Source organism: Camellia sinensis, chromosome 10 (assembly GCF_055761805.1).
Source record: "Camellia sinensis isolate YWXY chromosome 10, ASM5576180v1, whole genome shotgun sequence".
Classification (NCBI taxonomy): Eukaryota; Viridiplantae; Streptophyta; class Magnoliopsida; order Ericales; family Theaceae; genus Camellia; species Camellia sinensis.
The window spans coordinates 12,081,013-12,101,108 of NC_138970.1; the positions used below are offsets into that span (position 1 = coordinate 12,081,013).

The 20,096-nt window shown below is 36.2% G+C and overlaps 1 protein-coding gene across 1 annotated transcript; it reads left to right on the forward strand.

Annotated features, from left to right (window-relative positions):
* The first annotated feature begins 5,467 nt into the window (after positions 1–5,467).
* On the forward strand, positions 5,468–19,803 carry LOC145800147 (eukaryotic translation initiation factor 3 subunit E-like). The gene is made up of 4 exons (XM_082889787.1): positions 5,468–5,566; positions 18,755–18,897; positions 19,427–19,564; positions 19,710–19,803. The coding sequence occupies exons 1-4, from the start codon at positions 5,549–5,551 to the stop codon at positions 19,801–19,803; spliced, it is 393 nt and encodes a 130-aa protein (XP_082745913.1). The 5' UTR covers positions 5,468–5,548.
* The last annotated feature ends 293 nt before the right edge of the window (positions 19,804–20,096 follow it).

The window sequence follows — 20,096 nt, forward strand, 5'->3', positions numbered from 1 at the left end:
CGAATCATTTTACAATTCCAGAAAACAGATTGCCATTTTCACAGAACAAAACAGGAAAAACAGAATTTACATCCATAAGAAAATTCAGAATCTGATTCCAGGAAACTAAATAGAATGAATAAAGCATATCAATTCTGATAAGACACATGATATGCTGGCTCTGATACCAATTGTAAACATAAATTTCAGAACATAAACCTTACACTTTGGATCATTTACCATGTGTATTATCAAGAAATCAAGACAAAATGACATACCTGAATCCATTGATGAACGGTTAAACGAAAGCGTGATTATCAATGAACTCTTTGTTATTGATTATGTTATTGCCTTCTAATCCTTTCCCCTTTGATGCCTTATGTTTCTCCTTGAGAGGATTTAGAAAGAAACTTGTTTTTTTCTTGGGAAGGAATAGGGACCATAACCTTTTAAAGGTTGTAATTGGTTTTCAAAACTGAAAGGTTGTGGAAGTTCAAAAGGAATGAAAACCAACTTTAACCATTATTGGTTTTAATTTCTATTTATTGGTTTTCAAAACTAAAAGGTTGTGGAAGTTCAAAAGGAATGAAAACCAACTTTAACCAATATGTTTTAATTTCTATTTCTGCCCCTCATAGAAATAGAAATTATACAACTAGTATCTACACATTAGGTCCATAACACATATACCCTTAAGTCTATTAACTAAATTGAATCACTTAAATTGTAGGCTTCTTATAAATGATAACACCACATTTAATTATGTGGTCCCATTGAAACATTATCTAACAATGCGATCATGTCTAATCTCTTTCTAATCTTTTCGATTTTACGACCCATTTTAAATTTAAATCGGAAGTCAAGTGTGTGTGAGCATGAATTTGCATACCGGCTTCTGCATTCCAATGCTTCTATGATTATGCATCCTCAACAGGACTTGACGTCGCAAATATTTGTACTGGAATTCATTGAGCACATTGTCTGCTTCATAGAAAGCATCTTGGAGCCTCTCATGCCATACGGTTATCGCCCCTCAGAGGTGCAATTTCTCTCAGCATCCACGAGCGCCGCCTTGATTGTCGACAAGGTGCCCTCAAGTTTTTCAGCTTGTCCTCAAGATCCTATCCCAAGCCAACTTCCTGGAAAGCAAGGGAGCCTAAATTCAGCAGAACTTCACTTGCTAAGCTGAAAACAATTATTTTTATCATCTTCTAATTTCTTGATGATCAAAAACAGGTTGAAGAAGAAGAAGAAGAAGGAAGATTAGGCAATAGTTATGGAAGCAAGGTAGGTGTAGCTGAGAAATGACTCAGAGTCCACGGAAAAAATGGACACGGGATCTGAATCCAGATTCAACTAATGGGAATGTTTGTCAGATGTGAATATTTGTTTTATGTAAACAACCGCGCTGCATACCCCCAGTGACGTGGCGCGCCCCCACTGGCTGAAAACTTAAAAAAAAAAAAAAAAACAGTTTTTTTTTTTGACCAATCCGGGGCCGACCGACACCTCACTGGGGGTCGACCCCCAGTGGGGGTAGGAAGCATTAATCTTTATGTAAATACCATTCCTCAGATTTTTAATAATTACAAGGATCATTATGAAATTTTAATAATTATACTAACTTCTCTTATTTTTAAAATTATTATCAAGATTTCTTCACTATTATCCTCCATTAGGCTAATTAACAGAATTTGTTAATGACATATTGATGCCATACCACTAATGACGAAATTACCTCTTAGATGCCTTATTTATTCAAATGATTAATTTCACTCACCTCAGGTTTACATATATATATATATATATATATTATCAAAGATCCATATCTTAAAATTCATGCAATATTAAATAAAACTCTTAAATTGTTAAAATATTATTAAATCATTTAATAGAAAAAAAAACTTAATTATTATTGATAAAATACTTAAAAATAAATAATCTATTTAAAATTAATGTTAGATAACATCCTTTTAATTTTTATCTTTGGGTCATTAAATTTCTAGTCGATGCATATTTAAAAAAACCTAGGTTAATATTTTTTTCATGGTTAAAAAAATTAAAAAATAAATATAGAAGTAAAAAAAAAAAAATCACCTCATAATAAATTAAAACTAGTTGATAAGGAATGAATGATCATGAAATTTTAGAATTAATTTCTCACCTTCATTAATGGTTAAATTTAATTTTATTTTTTCTATAAAAGTTCAAAAACTTGTAGAAAAAAATAGAGTCAAGCAATTACATTTATATTTTGAAAAAATCATGAAAATAAATAATAATTTCATATATATTTAATAGGGTAAATTAAATTTAGTACATTTAAGGTTAAGATTAATGTCGATAACCTTAGAGGAGGTAAGATTTTTTTTTTTTTTTTTTTTTTTTTTACTTTTATATTTATTTTTTTAATTTTTTAAATCATGTAAGAAATATTAACTTACATTTTTTTTTTAAATATGCATCAACAAGAAGTTTAATAGCGCAAAAATAAATGCATTTATTTCAACTTTACAAAAAATTAAATAATAAATGCATTACTTAAATGATGAATTTTACGTTATTTATATAGTGTGGAATACGTCTTATATTAAATTATTAGAATGTTATCTAACATTAATTTTACAGAGATGATTTATTATGTTATCTAACATTAATTTTAGAGAGATAATTTATTTTAAAGTATTTTATTAAATGTTTCAATAATGTCTTAACAATTTAGAGATAAATAATTTTTTTACATATGAACAAATAAGTAAGACAAATTGCTGGAAAAAAAAATCTAATTGTTTCAATTTAAAAAAAAAGAAAAAAGAAATTTAAATAATAAATGCATTAATTAAAATTGATAAATTTTTCGTTGTTTATATAGTATGAAATAAGTCTTATATGCATTATTTTATTAGGGTCATATATTAAATTATTAGGGTATTATGTTAAAATATGCATGAGTCTTTAATAATACATATGCAAAACCTCAAGAAGGTGAGTGCAAATTTTCATTTAAATAGCTTATTGGTTGATTTGATAGTTTTCATCTTCTTGCTCAATTCAAAAGGATAATATGGTCATTTTGGATAGTCAATTAACGCCGTTTGTACTACATTAACGGAGTGAGAGAATCTTAATATTATTAGTAAAAATAAGAGAGATTTTTATAATTATTAAAATCATAGAGAAAGTTTCAGTATTTGTGAGAAACCTCAGGAGAGGTAATTGTAATTTACCATTTGTTTCATGCTAGTAGTAGTAGGTGCCATTGAATTGGGATAATTCTATTGTCATACACTTACGTACCTCAGTGTACATCATTTTTCAGTACATACATTTAGTAATTTGATTATGAGTTATTGTTCTCATTCTACACGCCAAATATTCCAACCATATCCTTAACTTATATCATTGTACACACATCCATTCAACTATTTTTCCATACACTTGTTCAAAATTGTATACCAACGGTTTAGACCCTATTTCAGTTTAAAGTGACGCAGAGTTTTTAATCGGTGGTATGATTATGAAACAAATGATCAGTGGGTGGAACTTCAATGAATATTGGGGTGTAAATCTGGCCCGGCCTAGCCCGGTTCATGTTAGGCCTCGCGAGCTCCCGCCAAAATTTGGGCCCGACCCGACCGGCCCACGAGCAAAAAAATTAGACACAGGAGGTATTCAGGACTTGGGTGGGCCGATCCGATGGGCCTGGGCCTGGCTTCGGGCTTGGACAGGGCTTAGGCAAGCTTAACTACTTTTTTTTTGTTTTTTTTTTAAAATTTTTTCTACCAAAATTTTATTATTTTCCACTAAAAAAAACACTGGCCTTGAGCTAGCCAGGCCTCGAGTGAGCTTTAAAATGATAGCCCAAGCCTAGGGGTTCAGGCTTAGGCTCGAGTTAAGGCCCAAACGAACCTAAACGGGTTGAGCCCACCCGGGCCGCGAGCGGGTTTCAAGCAACCCAATAGGAATGTCAATCCAATAGGAATGTTTGTCAGATTCAACCAATAGGAATGTTGGTCAGATCAGATATGAATATTTGCTTTGGGGTAAATTACACTTCCCATTCCTGAGATTTTTAATAATTACAAGAATCATTATGAAGTTTTAATAATTATATTAACTTTTTTTATTTTTGAAACTATTATCAAGATTTCCTCACTATTATCCTCCGTTGGGCTAATTCGCAGAATTTGATAATGTCATATTGATGTCATATCAATAATGATGAAATTACCATTAGATACTTTATTTATTCAAATGATTAATTGCACTCACCTCCTTTGAGGTTTACATATATATTATCAAAGACCCATATCTTAAAATTCATGCAATATTAAATAAAACTCTTAAATTGTTAGAATATTATTAAATTATTTAATGGAAAAAAAAACTTAATTTTTATTGATAAAATACTTAAAAATAAATAATCTCTCTAAAATTAATATTAGGTAACATCCTAATAATTTAATATAAGACTCATTCCATACTACATAAATAACTTAAAATTTATCATTTTAAGTAATGCATTTATTATTTGAATTTTTTTTAAAAGTTAAAACAAATGAATTTATTTTTTTCGAACAATTAACATTATTTATTTATTTATTTATTTATTTTTTGAACTTTTGCAGGCAATTGCTGACTACAAAGGCTACATTACTTATTTTTTCTCAATAATATATTATTCTCAAATTTTAATTTTAATTTATGAAACTTCTAGTTGATGCATATTTAAAAAAGTATAGGTTAATATTTTTACATTATTAAAAAAATTAAAAGATAAATATAGAAGTAAAAAAAAATATAATCACCTCACAATAAATTAAAATTGATGATAAGGAATGAAGGATCATGAAATTTTAGAATTAATTTCTCACCTTCATTAATGGTTAAATTTTATTTTATTATTTCTATAAAAATTCAAAAACTTGTGAAAAAAAATAGAGTCAAGAAATTATATTTATATTTTGAAAAAATTATGAAAAATAAATAATAATTTCATATATATTTAATAGGATAAATTAAATTTAATATATTTAAGGTTACATGAATCGAGTTCAAATATCTTGTTTTATTATGGTGCATACATAAGAAAATGTGATGCGGCAATATTGTACTTTTGACTTTTCAAGTTTGACAACTCATATAAAGAGTCAGAAATTGACCAATTATACAAAGAGTTGGAGGCTATTGGTCTTGGTTGTAACTTTTACGTCTCTATTTTATTAGAATGAAAAAATTGTGAAAAGTAAAAATGAAAGAAGGTGAAGTAAAAGTAATGAAATGAAAAAGAAAATATGTTTTCTTGCAAACATTTTAATAGGATGAAAATTTTACAAGACAAATTAGGAACAGTTACTAAAACAGTAGTTATATATGACAAACACAACGTTTTAGAAAAGTGTTCCACAAGAACACTACATAGAGATAACATACCCAACAACATTAATAGCAGAAAACTGAGTGCAACCAAGCCATTTAAGGTCAAGAGCAGTATTCCTATGAAGATCCAATCACAGAATTTTTGGCATGTGTATATGTCAATTATGATTTTGATGCCGCCCAAAAAAAGATGCGAGGGTGTGAAGAAGTAAGCTCCATTTTCCTTGAAGTGTGTGTTTTCTGTTATTAGTATTTGAATTTGCCTGCTATTAAACATTCTTCATTATGTTTCTTGCTTTGTGCTCTCCATTTTATCACATAGTTTTGATGTCATGGGATCTAAATTTAAACAGTTATGGTATATATGCATATCTGAAAGTTTGTTATTCTGGACTTGAGACTTACTGCTTGTGTACTTCTATGAATTAGTATTGGTTACTTGTGTATACATAAAGGTAGTGTCTAATAAGGAAACAGAAAAAAGAGAAAAATATTGAAATTTAAAAAAAAAAAAACCTTATTGAAACCTATGAAGCACGGGTGCGGGTACGGATACTGGTACAGATATGATACAAGTACGGCTAGAGTACGTCAATAATTTTTTTATTTTTTATAATTTATAGTTTGAGATTCAATCTACAAATCAAAGTTCAATATTAAAACTAAAAGGAGAAATTACAAACCAAAAGAGAAATCATAGTTCAACAATATTAATACCAAAGCAAAGTCTATAAGCTATTTTAATGCCTTTAAATAGAAGAAATTACAAAACAATTATTCCAAAAGCAAGTTAAGAAAAATTTGAAAACTTGAAACTTCAGTTTTTACTTCCATCAATTTCATCATTGAATAACACATCATTCATTTCTGGCATATCAAGTAAAGGATTTGCAATTTCAAGTCAGTAAGAACTCTCTAATAAATTAAACGTATCTCCACCAATGTCTCATAACTTGGTGTACTCCCGATGTACTCATGATGTACCCAACTGCCAAAGAATGTATAAAAAGTACCCAGTATGTATTTCGAGTATCCGGTATGTGTGCAGCCTTATCGGTACGAGTACCAGTACTTGGTAAGTACCCGGTACGAGTACGACAACATTTTCGGAATACCCATGCTTCGTAGATTGAAACTAAACTTCCATGATGGATCTAAATGGTTGCCGCCTCATTCACCTAAATTAGGTGTGAACCTCTCCTTCTTGATCTCCTTCTTGATCTCCAGATCTACTTTTGGGTTCTAGGGTTTATATCTGGGGATACTTTGGGAGTTTTCTTTGATGTTTTATTGAGTATTCAACTCACGATTTAAAGAGAGTACATCAAAGGTTTGTTTGTTATACACAAAAGAGAGAGTTGTTCTTCAGTTATGGATTCTGAAGAATTCGAGCCTGAAGCTGTGGTGGAATCCAGAGTGGCTCATCAGAAAGACAATTCCGTGGTGAAGATAGGGTTGGAAGAGGCACATAGAGGTTGGTTCAATTAGGCGTTGTGGATTCGCTAGGTAATTGAGAGTATACCTGTGTAATTCCTTTAAATCTTTTTAGTGGATTGTTCTTGTGGCTGTTGCCCGTGGTTTTTTGATCACAGTTGGAGGTGTCCAATTGTGATTTTTTCCACGTAAAATCTTTGTGTCTCTTTGTCTTGATTGTTTGATTGGGATTGTTATATTCTACTTAAAATTGATACATAATCACAAATCAACATCTAGGGGATTTCTAGATTTTTCAATTGGTATCAGAGCGGGTCGTTTGATTTTTTTTTTAAAAAATATATATTCTTTTAGAACGAGATCTTGTTTGATTTGTGATCATGGATACAATTCGTGAAGGAAATTCTATGGTTCGACCACCCCTACTTGACGGATCCAATTATTCTTTTTGGAAAGCTCGGATGAGATCTTTTTTAAAATCTATTGATGAAAAAGTTTGGCAATCCGTCATGAATGGGTGGGCTGAACCAGCAATTACTGTTGATGGAGTTACAATCCCCAAACCAATTGATAAGTGGGACACAACTGATTACCAAAATAGTAGCTGGAATAGTAAAGCTATCAATTCTCTCTTTTGCGCTGTCACACCTGAAGAATTTAGTCGTATTTGTAATTGTGAAGTCGCAAAAGAGGCTTGGGATATCTTACAAACTATTCATGAGGGCACTCCTTCTGTTAAACGCTCAAAACTTCAAAGGCTCACATCTAGTTTCGAAAACCTTTCAATGAAAGATAGTGAGACCTTTGATGAATTTTATGCGAAGTTGAGTGACATTGTAAATTCCAGCTTCAATTTAGGTGAAAAAATTCCAGAATCCAAAGTTGTGGGAAAAATTTTGAGATCCTTGCCCGATCGGTTCCAACTAAAAGTTACGGCTATTGAGGAGGCTCAAGATGTTGACAACCTCAAGCTGGATCAGTTGGTTGGAAATCTCCAAACTTATGAGGCACACAGGAATTTCAAACAGAAACAAAAAGATATTGCTTTTAGTAGTGCTCATAACGTTAGAGAGGATTCTGATGAGGATTGTGATATAGATTCCAAGATTACAGCTGCTTTTGTTAAACAATTTAAAAAATCTTTTTTGAAAAAGAATCCTAATCTTTTGGAATCTATTCATTCTCATAAATCTAAAGGCAAAGATAAACTCAAAATTAATCCTATAGCCAAGAAGGAGAAAGGAAAGATACAAGGGAACTCTAAAAGACTCCAATGCTATGAATGCCAAGGATTTGGCCATTTTGCTCAAGAATGCCCCACTCGTTTGAAGAAGAAGAAAGCCCTTGCCATCACTTGGGATGATGAATCTGAATCTGATGAAGATGAAAGTGACAATGAAGGTCAAGGCGAAGAGGGTCATAAACAATTTCTTGCTTTCATGGCGGCTTCTGAAGCTGAAGGACAAACAGATTCTCCGAAGATGTCAGTTGAGAATATCATTGATGATGAATTCTCGGAGAGTGATCATGAAGAGCTTGAGCAAGCTTATGAAAAGTTGTATAAGGAATCTCTTAATCTATTCAAATTGAATGACAAACTCACAAAGAAACTCAAAACATGTGAAAGTGAGAATGTCAAACTTAAGGAGAAGATTTCCGAGGCCAGGATTGATGCCATCAAGATAGCTGATGATTGACAAGTTCTTTGTGCAAAACTGTTGACTTGTGAGACGGAGAGGAATGAGCTGCTGCAAACTCATGCCATGTATGAAGAAAAGATTGAATCTCTCGAGATGTCACAAGTTGCTTTGGAAGAACTAATGATCAAGAAAAAGGAAGAGCTCAAGTGTGCTATGGCTACCATTGGTCTTTGGAACAAAGGATCAAAGACTTTGGAGGATATCATTGGGTCTCAACAAATGATTTGTGACTAGAGTGGCATTGGCTTTGGTGGTAAGAGAGAGCAAAAGCAGAGTGCTTCAACATCTCATGATACAAGAACTCAAGGAAAGGGAGAACAAAAAATTCAACATATGGATGGACTTCTCAAACTTCCTAGAGTTGGTAAGGTAAAAGAAAAGAAGGTACACTCTGGACACCCTATTTTTGTTTGTCATCATTGTGGTTTGCATGGTCATATTCGCCCTTTTTGTTATAAGTTGCATGGGACAGTGTTTTTTCCTAGACCTAGGTATAGGAAGTTGGAAACCATGTCGAGACGGGTTCCTATTGCAGGGGAAAGGAACCACAACGTCAAGACACCACCCAAGAACTGCAATTCTCACAACTTTGTTCGTACTAAAGCAGTTTGGGTGAGAAAACTTGACTTGCGTTAATTTGTTTATTTTTTTTAGCTTTTGGTTTTTTGTGTGGTGTTTTTAATGAAAAAAAAAAAGAAGAAAAAAATCCCAAAAAGATTTTCTTAGAATGGTTTTGCAAGCTTGAAATTTTTGAGTGGTCTTTGGTGCATATTGGAATTGATGAGAATATCCATTACATGTTAATATGTGTGTGCTTTCTGTGGTCATTACTCATTTTGGAGTGTGTGTTTTTTGATTAGTATGTCTCATTCTGTACACACTCTTGGATTAGCAAATTTTAGAGTCTTCCGCCTTAGTGATTATTTTTTATGGACTTCTGTCATTGATCTTTTGCGTTTCTAGAGGAATTGACCTATACTAGCATATCATGGGTGATGTTGAGTCTCTTAACCACCTTCCATCTTTTTGCACCTCCATGGCTTTCCCCTTAATTCTTTGCAGTCTAGCCATGAGGAAAAGGCTACCTCAGAGTCACCAACCAGGCTATCCTTATTATATCCATGCTTCTCTGGTTCGGTTTCCATACTCTTGAGCGTGTCAGCCGCCAATGATTGTGCAAAAGAAAAAGAAAAAAAAGAAAAAGAAAACGAAAAAGGAAAAGAAAAAGGAAAAATATGCACAAGAAAGAAAAGAAAAAATGTGAAAAAGAAAGAAAAGAAAAAGTGTGTGAAAAAAAAAGGAAAAAGATTCATTGATTGAGGGGGAGCCTCCGCCTTTACTCACCAAATACCCCTTGATTCCTAGTGGTTTGACTTTCCTATAGTTGTGCTTAGATTCGCTTGTCGGAGGTCCAACTTTCAGATCACTACTAGGATTGAATCTAGTGTTTGTCGAACTCCAAGAGTCACACACACACTTTTATCATGGGATCTATGCTTTTCACATATTGCATCACTTTCTTGCATGAGGAATCTTCTACAGACTGTGCACATTGTGTTTTCTTGTAATGGTGCTTCTTGGATAGTCTTGTGTGTTTTAAGGTACAAATATGAAATTCCTTGCTTGCTCCACCATATTTTTTTTTATCGTTTTCTTCTTGTTCACTGTTTTCAGTGTTTGTGGTTGTTTTTAGTGAGGGGGAGTTTGATTCATCTATTCATAAGGCTTGGTAGGGAAGTTTGGTTTTTTCATTGCAAGAGTTGTTTAGCATGAACACTTTGATAAGTTTGGTAAGGGAGATTTGCTATATGTTTTGCATGTTGCTATGCACTGTTTGCCCTTCTTGTATGTTCCTGGTATTTACATCGTCATATCATTGCTTGTGTGGTTTATGATCTTGCTGTTGTTGTTTGAGAGTTGTTTTTCATGAGTCTTAGTTTTCATCTATTCATGTTTTCCATCTCATGTTTCAAGATAATCGTGTCATATGTCTATTGCTTTTTCATATACTATTGTGGGACTAATAGTTGTTTTGGAGATTGTGGCACTAATAACTGTTTTGCAGATCATGACTGTAACAACCCCCATACTGTTTACTGATTAATGACCGATTGATTACCGATAATCACCGATTACTGTTAAACGAAACTGATAATGACTGATAACTGACTGATAATTGAACTGATTAAAAGTACTGAACTGACTGACTGAAATTGGAAACCGAATTGATTGAGTATATGTTAGTTAAATTGCATTCTATCTGTTTGATTGTATGATTATCTGTTCATACTTATATGTTTAAACTGCTAATTGAAGGCCTTATCGGCGGCCGAATTAGAAACTGATTGATGTTTAATGATCATCATAATTAATGTGATTTTATGGTATAATTATCTGAAAACTGATTAGGTATGATTAAATTAGATTAAATATCGATTAATCGCATAGTTTGATTTAATTACCGTTCCGCCACTTAGTGGACCACTATCTCTTGAACCTTGTATACACTCCACGTATTGATCAAACAAACATTTTCTTCTCCTCTTCTTGCCTCAACCGACCCAAGTTAGAGAGTGAGAGAGAGTTGAGTTGTTCTTGAGAGATTTGCTTGATCTTGCTTGGAATTGAAGTGTTGATTGCTACTTTGAGCTCCTAGACCTTGAACACAAGACTAAGGTAGGACATTCATCTTCTTGTTGTTGTCTTAGAATCCATTCTTGCACAATTCATGCTTTAATTGTAGAGTTAAGCCATGTTTTGGTGCATACATGTTGAATTGAAGCTCATTCCATGCTTGCATGTGTTCTTGGTTGAGTTTTGAGTTGTTTTCATGGCAAAAATGTTACATGCATGCTCATATTTTTACAAGAGACCATGAACTCATCATGTTTTGAAAGATTTGGCTCCTTAGAGCATCAAATTGAAGCTTTGAATTGATTTGAATTCATGCATGTTTGCATGTTCTTCATATTCTTGAAAATGGGTTTGAATATGGTTTTAATTGACTCACCTTTGGGGCTTGAATTCATAAATTGAGCTTGGAAACTTGTTATACATTGAATTTAGTTATGTTTTCCAGAATTTGGGCCCAAGAGGTCGAGTTTGGAGTGGTAGAATGCTTGGTTTGAGCTTGGGAGGCAGATCTGGAAATTCCAGATTTGGCTTCCTCGCTCGAGCGAAGGATTCCCCGCTCGAGCGAGCACCTTTGTCCAGGGATCCGCTCGAGCGACCATCGCGCGCAAAATCTCAGCATCCAGTATTTTTACTGTTTCGACAGACCGCTCGAGCGAAGGATTACTCGCTCGAGCGAAGCCTTTGATTTTGGAAGCCCGCTCGAGCGAAGAAAGTCTCGCTCGAGCGAGGCTCCTATTTTCAGCAAAGTTTGCAAAATGTTTTCTAAGTGTATTTTTGCATCCTCATCCCATCCTAGGCATTCTTAGGCCTAGTTTAAGACATCTTAATGAGGATATAGATGTAGAACACACCAAGGCAAATTGGGGATTAAGTTATGAGATTTCCCAACTGTGTAGCTTAGTGTGTTCAACCTGTTAACTGTGTAGGGTTGGCGACTGGGGAGACACGCTCTAGCATACTGTAGCCCAGAACTCTGTGAGTAACGATTGTGTAAAGATATGTTCACAAATGATTATCTTCTGATTACTGAACTGAACTGTTTACTGAACTGATATTGTTTACTGAATGAATGTATGTCCTTTATTTCTGAACTATACTGTGGCATCCTTAGCACTACTGTTTACTGTCACTGTTACTGTTACAGAGATCTCTGTCGGTTCCCTCGTGGAGCCACTACTGTTTACTGACTGATGGCCATCATTACTGTTCGGTCTTTTAAGACCTACTGTTACTGTTATGCTAATGGATGTACCACATATGACTGTTTACTGTACTGAACAACTGAAATACTGATTGAATTGAACTGTTTTCATTACTGTAAGGACATTCATTCTAAACCCCTTTACGCATTATGTTATTCACTGGGCTTTAGCTCACTGCTCATATATATATGTAGGTGTACAGGCACCAGATCGGAGCTAGGAGCGTCAGGGTAACTCCAGTTTTGTCAAGCCAGCCTTTGTGCCTCACTACGAGGTTCCGAGTTGCCATGCTATGGCTTGGGGGTGTTTTGTTTGTTTTCCCCCGCCTGTCTTCATACTGTCTAACTGTTCTGTATAGACTGAATGTTTACCGTACTGTTATCAAGGGATTAGGTCCCTGTACTGTGTGACTGTAAATTCTATATAGACTGTACTGTTTGTATATGTTTGAATGCATGAAAAATCTTTTTGGCATACAGACTGTCACAGCTCATTGGACATTGTTTAATTACTGTATTGGCTTCCGCCAGGCCCTGTACTCTGTTTTACTGTATTACTGTTAAGCAGGCCTTCGGTAATCTCGGATTACTGGCCGGTTACGGTGCTAAACCCATAGGGCCGGGTTTGGGTCGTGACAGAGTGGTATCAGAGCGATACTTACCACGAGTTATACCGCACACACGTGTCCAAGTGAGCTATAGGGTGTCCTAGAAAAGTAATTAGGGCATCTCATGAGCATGATAAGTGTGTGGTTAGGTTATGACTGAATACCTGCTAATGTGGTAAACTGTTAAACAAATGACTGCTTATGTTTAAAACTGTTATAACTGCTTATAGTGAAATGGACAATGCAAATGAACCTGAATCCTTGTCTACCGAGGCAAGAATGGAAAGAATGGAAAGAATGATAGAACTGATAACTGCTAGACTGGAACAACAACAGAACCAACAGCCCCCACCTCCTCCTCCTCCGGTACAGCCGGAGCCTAATGTGAATGTGAATGATGGGGATATTATTGCTCTCACCCATAAGTTCAGCAAAATGAAACCGCCATCCTTTCAGGGAGGCCTTGAACCGCTAAAAGCTGAAGCTTGGGTTCTGGAAACAGAAAAATTATTTGAAGTATTTCCGTGCTCAGAAGCAAACAAAGTATTGTTAGCTACCTTCACCCTACAAGAAGAGGCTAGAAGGTGGTGGATGTTGATCCGTGATACAAATACTGTTATGACTTGGGCTCAGTTCAAGGAGTCCTTCTTTGAAAAGTATTTCCCTCAGTGTGTTAGGGATAGAAAAGTGACTGAATTTGAACAGCTGAAGCAGGGCACAATGACTGTTGCGGAATATGAGACGAAATTCACCGAGCTTGCTAGATATGCACCGCATATGGTGGATACTGAGTATAAGAAGGCCAGAAAATTTGAAGGCGGCCTTAATGTTGCAATCCTTGACCGAATAAATGTTTTGAAACTACCGACTTTTGTGGGTGTTCTCGACCGGGCATTGATGGCCGAGTCGAACATTGCAGCAGTGAAACAATCTGAAACACCAACAACTGAATGGCATGGAAAAAGGTAGGGTTTCAAATTCAAGAAAGGCAAGCACAACCCAGCCAATAAGAAACAGAACACGGGATCAATGACTAGCCCCAGCCAAGGGAGTGGGTTCATTCCACCCTGCTCTGTTTGTGGTAACAAGCATAAAGGAATTTGTCACAAATTATCAGGAGCCTGTTACAGGTGTGGCAAGGTGGGCCACATGGTTAAAGATTGTCCTTCTGCTCCTCAGGGCAATAGCAAAGCTGCAGCCAGCGGTGCAGCATCAAACGCTCCACCAAAACCGAACCCTAAAGCTACCGGAAAAGAGCCTATGAGGCAAGGCCGAGTGTTCGCACTAGTACCGGGAGATGTGCAGAATACCGAGACCGTTGTGTCAGGTATCCTCTCTATCTGTACTCAAAATGCATATGTACTGATTGATTCGGGGTCTACGCATTCTTATGTATCACATGCTTTCTCACGGAAATTGAATAGACCCTTAGAACCTATGAACTATCTGCTAGCCGTATCATCACCCGTAGGGGGATCCATGACATGTGCTTATATGTACCCCGCATGTGAAATTATTGTTGGGGATATGCATCTGTTTATTGATTTACTGCCATTGAACATTGATCATTTTGACGTAATATTGGGGATGGATTGGTTACAAAAATATCATGCCACTATTGACTGTGTGACCAAGCAAGTTGTTTTCCGTCCACCCGGTTTGCCTGAATTTGTGTTTAATGGGAGTGGAGTAGTACCTCCTCCGTATTTGATTTCGTCAGTGAAAGCTGTTAAATTAATTAGAAAGGGGTGTAAAGGATATCTGTGTTCTGTACTGACTGTGTCTACTGATGATAGTGTTAAAACTGATGTGAATTGCATTCCTATAGTCAGAGAATTTCCAGATGTTTTTCCAGATAATCTTCCAGGAGATTTGACTGACAGGGAGATTGAATTTACCGTTGATGTGATTCCCGGAACACAACCGGTTTCTAAAGCTCCATACCGAATGGCTCCAACTGAATTGAAAGAACTGAAAGTGCAACTGCAAGAACTGTTAGACAAAAAGTTCATCAGACCCAGTACCTCACCATGGGGTGCTCCTGTTTTGTTTGTCAAGAAGAAAGATGGCTCACTGAGACTGTGCATTGATTACCGTGAACTGAATAAGGTAACTGTAAAGAATAAATACCCATTACCGCGTATTGATGATTTATTTGATCAGTTACAGGGTGCACAAGTGTTTTCCAAAATCGATCTTAGATCGGGGTATCATCAACTAAAGGTTAAACCAGAAGACATTGATAAAACTGCTTTTAGAACGAGGTATGGCCATTATGAATTTTTAGTTATGCCATTTGGAGTCACGAATGCCCCTGCTGCTTTTATGGACCTCATGAACAGAATTTTTAAACCATACCTTGATGACTTTATTGTTGTATTTATCGATGACATATTGATTTACTCCAAAAGTATAGAACAGCATGAACATCATCTGAGACTTGCCCTGCAAACCTTAAGAGAACAGAAACTGTATGCTAAACTGTCTAAATGTGAATTTTGGCTTGACCATGTTATGTTTTTGGGGCATGTTGTTAGCAAAAATGGAATTTCTGTTGATCCGCAGAAAAATTGAAGCTGTAGTGAACTGGCCTAGACCAACAAATGTGACTGAAGTCCGAAGCTTTTTGGGATTGGCTGGATATTACAGAAGATTTGTCAAAGATTTCTCCAAAATTGCCCTACCACTAACACAGTTAACACAAAAGGGGACATCATTTGACTGGACTGACCAAAGGGAATCTGCTTTCCAGGAGTTGAAAACTCGATTAGTGACTGCACCAGTTCTTACCTTACCTTCAGGTACGGATGGTTATACTGTATTTAGTGATGCTTCTCATAAGGGTCTGGGGTGTGTTTTAATGCAGAATGGGAGAGTTATTGCTTATGCTTCCCGACAACTGAGACCACATGAAAAGAACTACCCGACCCATGATCTGGAACTTGCTGCAGTAGTATTTGCACTGAAAATCTGGCGTCACTATCAGTACGGGGTGACATGTGAAGTATACACCGACCACAAGAGTTTAAAGTATTTCTTCACACAGAAAGAACTGAATATGAGACAGCGGAGATGGCTGGAACTGATTAAAGACTATGACCTACAGATATTGTACCATCCGGGAAAAGCCAATACCGTTGCCGATGCATTGAGCCGGAAATCGATTGGAAACTTAGCCTGTTTGCTTACAGGACAGAAAGAGTTGCTTTGTGACCTTGAAAAATCTGAAATTGAAATTGTTTTGAGAGAACAAGGTGGAATCTTAGCTGCTATTTCTGCTCAACCGGCACTGATTGAAGAGGTTAAAGAAAAACAGCAACTGGATGATTTCTTGAAGAAGATCATCGAGGAAAGAGAATCCAAACCGAGACCGGGATTCAAATTTGAGAATAATGTACTGAAATTTCAAGAAAGACTGTGTGTACCAAATGATACTGAACTGAAAAGAAGAGTTCTGCAAGAAGGCCGCAATTCGAAATTGTCTATCCATCCGGGGAATACGAAAATGTACCAAGATCTGAAACAGAATTTCTGGTGGCCGGGAATGAAGAAAGAAATTGCTGATTTTGTATCCAAATGTCTTCATTGCCAACAGGTCAAAGCGGAACATCAACGACCCGCTGGGTTATTGCAACCCCTACCCATACCAGAATGGAAATGGGAGCATATCACGATGGATTTTATCGTTGGGTTACCTCGCTCCAGGAAAGGTATGGATTCAATTTGGGTTATTGTTGATAGACTGACTAAATCTGCTCACTTCTTACCTGTCAAAACAATTTATAATGCGGACAAATTGGCCGTTATCTATATTGATGAAATTGTTAGACTGCATGGCGTGCCTGTGTCTATTGTTTCTGACAGGGATTCGAAGTTTACATCGAGATTTTGGCAAAGTCTACAGACTGCATTGGGTACTGAACTGAGACTGAGTAGTGCCTATCATCCTCAGACAGATGGCCAATCAGAAAGGACCATCCAAACTCTGGAGGATTTACTGAGAATGTGTGTCCTTGATTTTCAGGGAGATTGGGAAAGCCATTTACCTTTGGCTGAATTCGCCTACAACAACAGCTACCATTCGAGTATTAGTATGGCGCCTTTCGAGGCATTATATGGCAGAAAATGTAGATCTCCGATCTGCTGGGCAGAAGTTGGAGATGGGCCTTTGCTTGGGCCCGAGATTGTTTATGAAACAACTGAGAAAGTTAAACTGATACAACAGAGACTGAAAACTGCACAGAGCAGACAGAAGAGTTATGCTGACGTCAGAAGACGAGACAGAGAGTATGAAGTGGGTGATCACGTTTTTGTGAAAGTGACACCGATGAAAGGCCAGACTCGTTTTGGAGTCAAAGGCAAGTTAGCGCCAAGATACGTCGGACCGTATGAGATCATTGAGCAAATCAATCCGGTGGCGTATCAAGTTGCGCTTCCTCCTGAAATGGAGCATATGCATAACGTCTTCCACATTTCCATGTTGAGAGACTACCTCCGGGATCCCTTCCATGTAATAGAGCCTACTCGTATAGTGCTGAGTGATGACTACACTTACGAGGAACGACCTATACAGATTGTAAACAGGCGGATCAAGAAACTGAGAAACAAAGAGATCCCGTTAGTGAAAGTTGACTGGCAAAACCACGGGGGCGTGTATGCCACTTGGGAAAGGGAAGATGACATGGCCAAACGATATCCTGAACTGTTTCCACTGAATCCTGTTTTCTTCCAGAATGAAGGTAACTCGAGTTTAGAGGACTAAACTCTTTATAAGGAGGGGAGACTGTAACAACCCCCATACTGTTTACTGATTAATGACCGATTGATTACCGATAATCACCGATTACTGTTAAACGAAACTGATAATGACTGATAACTAACTGATAATTGAACTGATTAAAAGTACTGAACTGACTGACTGAAATTGGAAACCGAATTGATTGAGTATATGTTAGTTAAATTGCATTCTATCTGTTTAATTGTACTCTGTTTTACTGTATTACTGTTAAGCAGGCCTTCGGTAATCTCGGATTACTGGCCGGTTACGGTGCTAAACCCATAGGGCCGGGTTTGGGTCGTGACAATGACCTTGAGAAAGAAGTTGGCTTTTGTTGGCTGTAATGGGTTGGGGTGTTTAGGATTTTATTTGTTAGGTGTGTTTTGTCACGGCATTGCCAAAGGGGGAGATTGTTAGGTTTTATTTCTTGACAATCCCGTTTGACAAAACTCCTTTGAGTTGTAATTTTATTCGCATTTTTATTTCAGTGAGGTTATGAGTTTTTAGATGCGAGTCCAACCCGAATTGTGCCATTCAGAGAAGTTTGTGATGCTAATGCTTTCAAGATTGCCACTTCGCTGATTATGACGGGGATCGAGCTGCCCGGTCAACTCATGATTTAAAGAGAGTACATCAAAGGTTTGTTTGTTATACACAAAAGAGAGAGTTATTCTTCAGTTGTGGATTCTGAAGAATTCGAGCCTGAAGCTGTGGTGGAATCTAGAGTGGCTCATCCGAAAGACAATTCCGTGGTGAAGATAGGGTTGGAAGAGGCACATAGAGGTTGGTTCAATTAGGCGTTGTGGATTCGCTAGGTAATTGAGAGTATACCTGTGTAATTCCTTTAAATCTTCTTAGTGGATTGTTCTTGTGGCTGTTGCCCGTGGTTTTTTGATCACAGTTGGAGGTGTCCAATTGTGGTTTTTTCCACGTAAAATCTTTGTGTCTCTTTGTCTTGATTGTTTGATTGGGATTGTTATATTCTGCTTAAAATTGATACATAATCACAAATCAACATCTAGGGGATTTCTAGATTTTTCAGGTGATATTGAATGACCCATTCCTCGGCAAACGAGTGGAAGAAGGCAACTTTTCAACTGTACCAGTGAGGGACGAGTTCCTTGAAAATGCCCGTCTTTTTATCTTTGAGACTTATTGCCGAATACATCAGCGCATTGACATGGGGTATGTACCTGAATTTTGAACTCGCATCGGGAACTTACTATCTTCCAACTTCTCTGCATGTCGCTGTGCTGTACACACTTTAGTTTCTTTATATCTTCTCTGGCTTTGAGAAACAATGCAAATCTATCATACTTGTTTCCTTTGTTAATAGGACAAAGTGTACAGGACTTTTACTGGAAATAGATTGATTGTGGTATAATAAGCTGTACCAATTTCTAAGAAAGATGCGTTCATGTACTTCTATGGAAACATTTTTCTGAACATCCTAAGACATTTGATTGTGAGAAGACAAAAATTTTGAGAATATGTTAATACTTTTTTCTACAAAAAATTTGGAATTGTAAAAAACTGATCTGCAACTATTGGGTTGCTTCTAGAGAAACTTTTGAAAATGAATTTTAGAAGCAAACATCCAAAGTGTGTTTAATGTCCCATATTCAGTTAATTTCTGGGGATAATTTTTGTTGGTAGGATTTTGATGTTTTTTAATTCCTTGTGATTATTTTGAAGTTTTCTTCTGTTTTGGCAGGGTTCTTGCAGAAAAACTAAATTTGAATTATGATGAGGCTGAGAGATGGATTGTGAATCTTATCCGAACCTCAAAGCTTGATGCTAAGATTGATACAAAGTCGGGAACTGTTAGCATGGAACCTAATCATCCTAATGTGTAAGTCCAGCTTCTGGCATATGATGATGTTTCTGCTGTTCTGTTCGTTTACTTCCTGACTGCCATTTGTTTTCCTCTGTTATTTTTATTTAGTTCGATACCGTTTTTAATTTTTTTTCAACCAAATACGTTTTTTTGGTTGCAGGTATGAGCAGTTAATAGACCACACCAAGGGTCTGACTGTAGTACGCAAAAGTGGTTTTCCCGTATCATACATAAAAATTAATTTCAGCCATTGATCCTCATCTTTTAATCTGTGTCGTCCGATCAAAAACAAAATCCACGTAGGTCTACCGGTTACAACCAGTGAAAACAAAAATGCAAAACCTAGTTAGGTCCACTTTCTCTCTCTTTGCTTCCCTCCATCTCTCGCCTCTTTCCTCATCGATGGCGGTTCTTTTGGCATTCTCTGCCCGCTGAATGGCATCGCAATGCTCTGGAAACCTTCATTCACCAACAATTCCATGTCGGTCAAAATAACTCGTCTCACCCCAAGCTTTAGCATTGTTTGTGGATTTATGTTTCTATTAAA